Source organism: Pelodiscus sinensis, chromosome 5, assembly GCF_052426305.1.
Source record: "Pelodiscus sinensis isolate ZL-2025 chromosome 5, ASM5242630v1, whole genome shotgun sequence".
In the NCBI taxonomy this organism is placed as follows: Eukaryota; Metazoa; Chordata; order Testudines; family Trionychidae; genus Pelodiscus; species Pelodiscus sinensis.
The window spans coordinates 65,753,112-65,764,636 of NC_143056.1; the positions used below are offsets into that span (position 1 = coordinate 65,753,112).

Here is an 11,525-nt window from a genome sequence, read left to right on the forward strand (position 1 = left end):
ATATTTCAATTAGGATAATCTAGTTATTTACCAAATATTCCCCATACCCACTTGACAAGCTTCTCGTACCCCCTGATGGTACTCGTAGCCCAGGTTGGGAACCCCTGGCATAGAGTGTTGTATAGAATTTCTTAGGTTGCTTTTGTGGATTTTTTTTTTTAAGAGAGAACAAACAGAAGGAGCTTTATTCTTCAGGATGAAATTTAGCTGACAAATTCAAAACGGATGTAAATTTCCACATTTACATTTAAAATATCTCCAAGAAGGAGCTCCTTTCCTACCAACTGCAGGAGCTCTGTGCCTAGTGACAGTGCTTAATGAGCATGGAATTAAATGCAGTTCAGCATAAACCAAAGTATTCATAAAGTACTTTTCAGCATTGTTTACACGCTTATAATAATAAGGGAAATCCTGAATAGGATTTTATATCTTCTTGAAGTGGACTATGGTCTGAGTCTTGATAATTTTCCCTTAAAACTTTTTTTTTACCTGAACTCTCACATCACAGACAGATGGTTCAGGGAAGATAAATTTCCAAGAGTTTCAACATCTCTGGAATAAGCTGAAAAGCTGGCAGGTATTCAGAGCTTCTTATACTTTTCTTACTCTATACTTCTTCCGTACAGGTGATGTTCACATAACTATCTCACCAAAACAGTTTTCTTTCTGAATCCCACAAAATATCTACTCAATTATAATACAGTGTTCTCAACTTTCCAGACTGCAGTTCCACTTTCAGGAGTCTGATTTGTCTTGCAGACACCGAGTTTCATGTCACTTAAAAACTACTTGCTTAGAAATTAGACACAAAAATATAAAACTCACAGCAAATTATTATTGAAAAATTGCTCCCTTTCTCATTTGTATTATATAATTGTAAAATAAATTGGTTGGAATATAAAAAATTTACTTACATTTCCAAGTATAGTGCTTTTTATATAGCCTGTTATAAAACTAGGTGAACATCTAGATGAGTTTATGTACCCTGTGGAAGACCTCTGAGTATCCCTAGTATGTGTATGCCTGGTTGAGAACCACTGATATAATAAACAAAAGTGCAATACCAATCATTAAAAAGAATGTGATCATCCCCAACGCTGTATACAATCTGGCAAAACAAGAATACACAGAAATCAAATGGTCCCAAACAGTACCCAACCCACCAATTAAAGGGCTTTTTTTTTTCTAAATATAGAGGTAGGGAAAAGAAACAAAGGGAAAAGACTGTGGTTACACCTCAAAAGTATCATGGATAGAAAATGCAAAAGAGATGGATATTTAATTATAATTAAGGCTAAGATTTAGTCATGGGTATTTTTAGTAAAAGTCATGGACATGTTATAGGTAAAGAACAAAAATTCATAGCCTGTGTCCTGCTGTTCACGACTTGTACTATAAATACCCCTAATTAAATTTTAGGTGCTCTGAGGGACTCCGGCGCCCTGCCGCTGCTCCCAAGAGCGGCAGCCTAGAGTCCTGCCAGTGCACAGGTGCTAGCAGGATGGGGGAGGGATGTGACCGGTTAACCAGCAGCCCGGCATGGCTGGATCAGCCCCCTCCCCACCTGTGTTGCAGTGCAGTGGGCCCAGCCCAGCTGGTGGTGCAGGCAGCCCGCACTGGCCTGAGCAGCACACCTAACCATAGCAGGCTCGGCCCAGCCTGGCGGGAGCAGCCTGCGGTGTGGCGGACCCAACTGGGCTGGAGCAACAGTGGGCTCTGCCCAGCCTGGCTGGAGTAGGCCATGGTGCAGCGCACACAGTCGGGCTGGAGCAGCCTCCTATCCGCAGGATCCTGGTTAACCAGTTAAATGTTACGTTTAACTGGTTAACTGATTAAACAGGATTTTACATCCCCACTGAAGGGTGAGGGAGGCAACAGTCAGCGTGGCTGGCCCCAGGACCACTCCAGCACCTGGCCCCAGGCCGCCCTCGCCCCCAACTGTTCAGCTGGGCCCTGGGATCAATACACCAACAGCTGCAGAACTATAGAGGTTCGAGAAAGCCAGAAACTGTGATTGCCATGACCTCCTTACAGTGAAGGTGTGATTATGTCATGGAAGTCAGTCTGGGACTTCCAGAGGATTCCATGACATTTTCTGTTTCAGTCCTAGGGCTGCAGGGCTGGAGCAGTCAGCCAGGAAGGACCCCAGAGCTCAACACTACTTCAGGCAGGCTTTGAAATGACTCACACTGAGACTTTGGAATGACAGCCTGATTTAAATAGAGAAAGGGTCTTTTAATCAGGACATTGGGATTATTTCCAACTTCTTTCAGTAAATGGCCCAGGATCTTCAGTTTCTCACTGGACAGTCAACAGACATAGGAAAGAAAACCTGTGGTACATCTCATCTGAAGGATAGCCACTACAGTAGTGCAGCACCCCTTGCAACTGCACTGCAGAATCACCATTCTTTACATGTACTTGCCTCAATGTGTGTGGGAGGGAAACACACAATTTTCATAGATAGTCATCATTCTTCAACTAGCCACTGCTACTCTGTATGGAATTTGTCTAGTCTTTGAAATCCAGATACTAAAGAGTGAGGTTGAAAATCTTAGCTGCTTCCCCTAGCAGCATCATGGTTTTTATACAAAATGACCAAACTTTATTCCTGAGATTTACTTTTTCTTTTCCAGAAAATTTTCAAGCATTATGACACAGATCATTCTGGCACCATTAACAGTTATGAGATGCGTAATGCAGTCAAAGATGCAGGTATGGCATAGTATTCAGTGCCCTGTATTTCTGGACAGAGGGTTCATCTAAATCAGTGGTCTCCAACCTTTTTAAGCACAAGATCACTTTTTTATTTTAAATGCAACTCAAACACTACCTCAAGCCCCAATACCCTTTCCCTGCCTCCTTCATACCTCTTCTCCGAGGCCCTGCTCCTGCTCACTCCATCCTCCCTCCCTTTCACCAGGCAAGGCCCAGGGGTTGGGGTGCAGGCTCTGGAGGGCTAAGGGATTTGGAATGTGAAAGGATCTCTGAGCTGAGCCTGGGGCAGGGAGTTGGGGTGCAGGGGGGGATTCAGGGTACAGGCTCTGTAAGAGAGTTTGGATCCAGGGGTCTCAGGGCTAGGACAGAGACCTGGAGTGTAGGAGGGGGTTCATGACTGGGGTAGGGGTTCAGAGCTGGGTCCAGCTGGACACTGCTTACGTCGGGTGTCTCCTGAGTGGTGGTGCACTGGGGCTAAGGCAGGCTCACCCCTGCCCCTGCCAACTCTCAAAAGCAGCCAGCAAACTCCCTATTATGCCCCCACTCTGTTTTTTGAAGATACAGGGTGAGAGAGGGGGCACCCTGGCATCAGCATCCCCTCCTCTTCCTTCCCTGTTCTGAACAGCAAGCAGAAGGCTCCTGGGGCGTAGGAGGGAGGCAGCTCCAAGGCAAAGGGCAGGAGGTGCATAGCAGTGAGAGGAGGGACAGCTGAAGTGCTGTGCTTGGTAGCCTTTAGGCCAACCAGTCAGGATCACCTGTCAGAGGCTCCAAGATCTACCAGTAGATCCCAAGCTACTGGTTGGTGACCACAGATCTAAATCCACTCTGTCACTCTCCTCTTGTTCCTACCCTTCCTGTACCCATGCAGTAAAAATCAGAAGTGCACTGCAGCCTTTTAAAGGAATACTCTTTAGACAAACCTGGATACTGGGCTGTTGCTCTAGACAAATTTTCACATGTCCACACTGCAAGCAAAACACTTTGTGTTTTGAAGATTGAACCTTCCTCAAGGAGCTTTACAGACATTCAACAATCTCCCAGGACAGCTATCAACTTTTGTGCAGCTCCGTGTGTGGCATTTAGTGGGAAGTTACTTGTTTTTCCCCAGGGAGCCTGCTAATTAGGGCAGGAGGTGTGCGGGAGGCAGGGGCCTGTTCCCAGCACACTTTGCCAGCGGGGGGGAAAGGAGGCAAGAAGTAGCAGTGGGCATTTCTGAGCCAATGTAGGGTCGTTCCTGGGCCGCTGACCGAGTGAACCTGGAGTAGCCAGGGAGGTTTGTCATGGGTGGGATGGGGCAGCTGCCCTTATTCAGTCTCTCCCCATTACTGCCTCATTTTGTCCTCTTCACCCCATCCCCACATTCTGTCCTCTTATCCTCTCTGTCCCCCTCCTCCCTTCACATGCCTACCTGCTCCTGCTGTTATTGTTGCCGGTCTCTTCCCCCTTCTCTCAGGGCCTGGGCTGGGGGTTCCCTCCTGGCTGGCCAAGACACTGACAGACTAGAGAGGTCACCTAGCTGTTTCTAGCCACAGTGGCCCCTGGTGACAAGGAGGAACTATAGTCGCTCTCTGCCTACAGCTCACTCACAGCCCAGCTGAGCACAGGAGCTAGGTGGAACAGGGTGGCATTTGGTAGCCCTGCCCCTGTGAGGTAGGGAAATGTTAGTGGGGAACTCAGCATTTCTCGTCTGCTTTATATCAAGTGAGGAGATTGTCTGCCCATTAGCCTTTTGCTGCACTTATCAATGCTGCCTGGCCTTAGTAAGTGAAGCCTGGTCACTCCTGTAACCAGTGCTTTTTTTGAGATGGTACTGCCCGGCACACAGTACCAGCACTTCTGCCAGAGCTCAACAACTTTTCCCCTGGAGTACCGGCAACTTTTTTTTTTTTATTTAACAAAAATACACTGCCTGTAACCCACACCCACTCAGTGTGCTCTCTGTCCTGCTTAGTGGGGTCTGGGTCACAGAAAAGTGAGCTGGTTGCAAGCACAACTAAGAAATCTGGCTCATTTAGCTCAGGCAGTTGAGGGCTCATGTTTGGAGGGCAGGTTTGCAGACATTTTGGTGGTATACAGAATGCCAGCACCCACACCACTCACCCACTGAAGCTCCCTTCCCTCTGCATCCGCCTAAAGCTCTGGGAGGGAGTGTGGGTGCTGGGTGCAGGCTCTGGGCTGGGGCAGGGGATTGAGGTACTGGATGAGGTGAGGGGTGCAGGCTCTGGGAGGGAGTTTGGGTGCAGGAAGGGATGAGAGACCCTGAGTGGGGGAGAGGGTCTAGGCGGCAGGCTCTAGAATGGAGTCTAGATGCTGGGTGCAGACTCTGGGCTGGGGTGGTGTGACAGTGTAGGATGGGATGAGGGGTGCAAGCCTTAGAAGGGAGTTTGGAGGCTGGAGAGGGATTGGGGGAAGGAAAGGGTAGGGGTACATGCTCTGGGAGTGAATGCAGAGGGTGACTTGTGTGGCACTTACATGGGACACCCCCTCTCACAGTCTCTTGGACCTGGGGGGAGGATAGGGAGTCTCCCTGCACTGCTGCCTACTGGCACCACGTCTGTAGCTCCCATTGGCTGCAGGGGTGCACGGGGCAAGGAAGCATGTGATCAGATAGCTCCACCTCCAGATCCGCACGGACATGCTGGCAGCCGTGTGTGGAGCCAGAGTGCACCGGAAGCCACGTTAGCCCTGTTCTGCTGCCCGTGATGGCAGAGGGGGCACCTGAGCCATTTGAACTTGCTCGGGGCAGTGTTCCCTCTAATTTTGTCTATCCACATACAGAATAAATATTAGGTGCACTGAGACATGTGCACCACTAGTAGAAACACATGTTGCTGGCTGTGGGTGCTCTGATAATCATCTGGGTGGCATTTGAATCTCGCCTGGGTGCCTGCCCAAGCATTTAGCCTATAGGGAACACTGCTTGGGGGCAGCAGGTGGGCCGTGGAGAGACCCAGGGGGGAATGTGTGCAGGTACAGATGGGGCCAGGGGAGAGACGCAGCCCCAAACTGTGCTGAATTCAGCCCTGGCCATGTACCCCCATCTCAAAACCCTCACCCCCTCCTGAACCCAAACCTTCTGCCCCAGCCCTGAACTCCCTCTTTCACCCAAACTGCTCCCACAGAGTCTGCACCTTGCACCTTCTTCTACACCCCAAACTGCTGATCCATCCCAGATCCCCCTTTTGCATCCCTCATTTATGGACCAGAGCCCACGCTCCTAGCCAGCGTCTTCATGCTCCTCCCATGCTCCTATCCAAACCTGGAGCCCCTGCCCACAGCCAGATCCCCTCATTGCTTGCTCTGTCAGAGCCTGTAGCCCCTCTCTGACATCCCAGCACTCTGCCACTGTACAGTTTTATTTGTTCTAACACCTATTTTCCTCACCGATCCAAGTCTGAGTTTGTGTTACTCCAGCCCAGATCCAAAACTCTTTCGGGGCAAGGACCTTTTGTTCATAGCTATAAGTGGATGTAATAAGCACACTTTTAGCCACTGTAAAACTGTAATTTCAAAATGTTTCCTTTCAAGAGTAAGGTGACACGACAAAGCTTCCTGCACTTCTATTTTTCTCATGTCACTCAGCATGGGTCTTTGGTGTATGGTTAGGCCCAGGAAATGATGACTACATGCCAAACTTTTGCTGAGGGGCAGTCTGGTACCAGAACTGTGCCAAGAGCTACTGCACAGCTGTCTTCTGTTTCTCTTCCTTCCCAGGATTCTCCCTGAACAAACAGCTCTATGACATCATTACAATGCGCTATGCTGACAAAAACATGAACATTGAGTTTGACAGCTTTATCTGCTGCTTTGTGCGACTGGAAGGAATGTTCAGTAAGTGGCTGTCCAATTTTTACTGCGCTTCTTCTTGTGCTAGTCCTCTGTCACACAGGAGCACCTGGTTAGAGCCCTGCAAATCTGCCAGCGACTCATTTTTGAGGATGTTGATATCAATATGCAGGGCTCTACACATGGTCAGTCCCAAGCAAAAACTGCTCTAAAGCACCACTGAAAGGTTGTGTCTAGACTGCATCCCTTTTCTGTAAAAGGGATGCAAATTAGACACATCGCAATTGCAAATGAAGCGGGGATTTAAATCCCCCCCGCTTCATTTGCATAAACATGGCTGCTGCTTTTTTCCGGCTCGGAGCTTTGCCGGAAAAAAGCGCCAGTCTAGACACGGATCTTTCGGAAAATAAAGCCTTTTCCGAAAGATCCCTTATTCCTCTTAAAATAAGGAATAGACACAGCCAAAAAGTTTAATAGTAGTGATCAGTATGAAAATTAGCTATCATTTCCATAATGAACTTCATCTGTTCTGTAGTACTTTGCCCTAGTTTAAGCTACGAGTCTCATACTCTGTAAGCTCTTTCATAGCAGGGACGGTTTTACATTACTAGAACACTAATGAATATAAGATATTCCATAAATAAGGCTGCCACTGACCGGTATTTGGTAGCTACAACTAGAGTGAAATGCAGCTGCTTTAATATCATTAGTCATAGGGAGCGGAGTTTTTCAGCACCTGCACTTTTCTTTCTTTCCAGATGTGTATATTATTTGGGTACAGTCTTCCTCTCAATCCCATGTATCCTTGCTCCTACCTAACTGGCTGTGTATAAATCCAGCTACTAAAGACAAGAGGACCCTCATCTATGAATGTTGTTTTCCTCACTGTTCCGACACTTTGAATCTGTTGTCAAGTTGATATATTATCTCCATTTTTCATCTGAAGGATGTGATTATGGAGTTATATGTGAGGTGGCCATGGGTGAATGTGTTGTTGTAATCATTTCACACATGGCCTCAAGGGTTATGTGACATGACAAGTACAGCTTCTACATCCAAAAGAAAATAAGTAACAGTGCCTTACTGACTCTAGCTGAGGAACAACAGAACAGGCAGACACAACAAGGTGGCCAGCTGAATAACTATTACCACAATTCTGTACAACAGATCGTGCCTGTAGTTTGCTTTGTTATATATAGGATGGCCTTTAATTTATCCATAGTGATTGTGCACTAATTTGTCTTCCCTTAGGAGCATTCCATGCCTTTGATAAAGATGGAGATGGTATAATTAAACTCAATGTCTTGGAGGTAAATAATTTTATCTGTGTATTTTTTCTTTGGTCTATGGTCAGGCTGATACATTTTGTTTTAACTCCTCATCATCCATATTCTTAAGGGAATCTTGTCAGAGTTAAACACACATTATTGTCCAAATGGTAAAATACGGATCAAGTCTGCTAGAGAATATGCTATTGCTATAGGGGCTGATAAAAACTTATCTGAAGGCATAGTTTCATAGTCCAAGCTTCTGTCTTGAAATATCTAAACGACCTGTAATTACTCAGATGGCAGCAGACTGAACGTAGCCCTTTACCTACTGTAAAAGTAAGCTTCCAATACTTTTACTCCATGTAAGGCTTGTGGGTAAGATTAAAAAAATAAACAAACAGAAGGTGCATTTGCCGTGGGTAGGAATGGAGGAGCCCCTGACACTTTGCAGTAGGATAGGGATTTGAGAAAGTGGCCCAGGACAAAATTCACACTATTGCCACTGCTCAAAATGCTGTGACACCTAGTGTTAGCAGTTAGCCATTCTCAGTGTTCTGTTGCGTGAATGATGAGAATAACAATTGTTTACCATTTTTCCAGTCATGTTGAAATCACTTCTATTGCTACATAACTTTCTCTCTTCCTTCAGTGGCTGCAACTCACCATGTATGCTTAAAATCCACCTGGCCTCCCTCCCCTTGTGCATGAACAATGCCCACTACGCTCAGGATTTCTGTTGGAAGCAACCAGGCACATTCACCTCAGAATATGAAGGACTTCTCAACGCAGCTGCCTCCCCTGATAAGAGCCACAGAGCGAGGAATCATTGTTACTCAAGGCAATGTGCATCTTCCTACTGAACTCCAGGAAGGCGCAATATCATTTAGCAGAGTGCTAACTGGAGGTCACTATCTGAAAACTAATATATTAATCCCTCCCTGATATTTTGCTTTTGCAACAAAGTTAACTTATTGATGACCAAATTTAAGCATTTTCAGCATGGTGAAGATACCCTCAGTTACTCCTCATACAAAGCACATGCCTTTCCAATACCATGCCAGCATCTGGAAAATATTTTCCCCATCTGTGTAGGACTAGTAATTCTAGATCAATGGATAGTCTTTGTGGGGCTAGGTCTGTACCTAAGTTGTTACTAGTAGGCACAACCGCCATCTTCTCACTCTTCCGTTCCTCTGTTCTAATCCTGGTTTCAGTGTTGTTAGTGCTGCATCTTCACAACAATGTACTCAACTATAGATCACATTGACATGTGTTTTTTCATGTGATGAACCATCAAGTATTTTTCATATTAGGTCTCATGGGCTGGTGTTGATCTTGTACAATAACATAAGTGATAAGACATTATGGCTATGGCTGTCTCTGGACTGCATCCCTCTGCCGACAGAGGGATGCAAATCAAGCACTTCAGAAGAGCAAATGAGCCCGGGATTTAAATATCCTGGGCTTCATTTGCATATTCATGTTCCAACGCTGTGCCGATCAGGCTCAGTGTCGAAAGTGAAAGTAAAGTGTAGCCACAGCTCTGCTGCATTTCTGCTGACAGCGGGGGCTTTTTCGCCAGAGCCTGTACTCATGTTTTGAGGAGTGCATTGCTTTGTCTCTGCTATTTTAACCCATGGTAGCTAATTCTCCTCGCCCTCACTTTTTTTTAAAAGTTTAGCTGCATCTTGTGTGCCTACAAGAGTGTGCTGTGGGATTGAAAACAAAACAATGAAATGAGGCACCAACAAAAAAAAGTGAGTTTAACTCATGGGTTGGCAATAAGCAGCTTTTGGGCCAGACACGGTTCATCAGGGTTAGCCTCTGGCAGGCTGCCAGGTGGTTTGTTTACTTGAGCATCTGTAGGCACAGCACCTAGCAGCTACCATTAGCCATGGTGTGCCATTCCCAGCCAATGGAGCTGGGAGAAGCAGCACAGGCAGGAACACCACTTCCCACAGCTTCCATTGGCCAGGAACAACGAACCTGGCCACCTGGAGCTGGAAGCGGCCGTACCTGCAAAGGCTCAGGTAAATAAGCATCTGTCAGCCTGCTGGGGGCTAGCCTTGGTGAACCACATCTGGCCTGCAGGTCACTTATTGCCAACCCTTGGAAATTTAACTTCTCTCCATTTTCAATAGGAACGGGGTAATTATCTCCCTTAGCCTCTTCTGATAATCTGACCTGTAAATGTCTTGATATTTGGATACTAAGCTGCCTCATGACTATCTAGAAAACATACACCATTCTACTACAGGTATATTGTTATAAACCTGTCCTAAAGGGACTGAGAAAGTTACTGGATTCAGTTCTACTGACAGTGCTAATTGCAAGTTTGCTTAGCTTCCATCTCACATGGAAACTGTATCCTTCAGTTTTTAAGCTTACAAAAACTGCACTTTAATACAAGCAACTTCTGATCTTTTACTATCTCAGCTTTTGTTCTTACAAGTCACTCACAGTGTATTTTATCAGACATACTATTATTAATCTGGAACAACTCGACTGTATCAACTGTTTGTGCCTCCTACTGATTTAATGTGTTAGTGCTGAGATTAAGGCTGGTCTATAAACTAGTACAGATCCAAAGCTGAGTTGTTAGATGGAAAGCAGCTTCCATGATTTGAAGCTCTTTTTAAAAATAGCAATGTGTCAATTACTTATCAGTTTACTCTGTTGTCTTGAGGTTTTCCTCCCAATTACATTGGCTTGTGGGTTTAAGTTAACCAGAGAGAAAGGCAAATTTACCAGACTAGCCTCAGACTTCATTCTGCAAAGCAATGAGACACCAAAACATGAGAATTAGCTATGTGCAAAGTGGCAAGCTTATGTGATTGACAGCATGCTTAATATGGAGTTTTAGAAAGAAAAACTATTACTTTGGAACCTACAACACACACATGGTAGAAGTGGATTTATCTTGCAAGGTGATTCCAAGTCCATTTGTAAATTAAGAGGTTCCTAGCTTCATTTAATGTGACTAATTCCAGAAAATGGAATTTGGTGCAATTCAGTCTAATAAATAAATACTTGTGCTTGTGGTTTGATCCTTTGTCTTTTTGTAGGAAACATGAGGCAAAATAAAATATTGGAAAGTATTTAATTATGCTCCTGTACATAGGATGCCTTGAGGCTATTTATATGGCAGAGAGGTTGGGGTTTCATATTGATTTCCCTCTAACTTACAGGCATTTGTAAATTAGAATCAACATATAAAGTCTCCAGAACAAGTAGCTAGAGGACAGAGAAGAAATTCAAACTAATGACATCAGTTTTAGTCATGATTACAGCCTCTGTTTATGTGGTATGGTACCAGTATTCATGGAGAAATCATCTGTTGGGTGCAGAAGAAAGCTACCACAAAATTGTAATATTTAGCCCCAAAATGTAGCACCTAATTTTTAAAAAGGGACAAACAAAAAATGAGATTAAAGATAGAATGCCAAAAAGACATTCTTAAAACGTGGAAGTTAATCCTATTAAGGAAAATAGAAAGGAGCATCAACTCTGACAACGTCTAAAAACATAACTGAGAAGACCAAAAAGGCATTTGAAGAACACTTAGCCAAAGACTTAAAATGTAATAGCAAACTTTAAGTATAGCAGAAGCATGAAGCCTATTAAACAGCCAGTCGAGCCACTGGATAAGTGAGATACAAAAAGAGAATTGAAAGATATTAAGGCCATTGCGTAGAATGAATTCTTTGCATCATCTTCCTGGCTAAGATGAGGGAGGTTCCCAAACCTCCA

The 11,525-nt window shown here is 45.1% G+C and overlaps 1 protein-coding gene across 4 annotated transcripts in view; it reads left to right on the forward strand.

Moving 5' to 3' along the window:
* The window catches only part of CAPN3 (calpain 3), a 51,646-nt gene extending 43,173 nt beyond the window's left edge, over positions 1–8,473 (forward strand). For all 4 annotated transcript variants that reach the window (XM_006130355.5, XM_006130358.5, XM_014577144.4 and 1 more), the window contains 5 exons: positions 509–577; positions 2,637–2,715; positions 6,433–6,549; positions 7,756–7,814; positions 8,425–8,473. In XM_006130355.5, the coding sequence (XP_006130417.2) occupies positions 509–577; positions 2,637–2,715; positions 6,433–6,549; positions 7,756–7,814; positions 8,425–8,451 (351 nt within the window). In that variant the 3' untranslated portion in view covers positions 8,452–8,473. The remainder of the gene's footprint in view (positions 1–508; positions 578–2,636; positions 2,716–6,432; positions 6,550–7,755; positions 7,815–8,424) is intronic.
* The last annotated feature ends 3,052 nt before the right edge of the window (positions 8,474–11,525 follow it).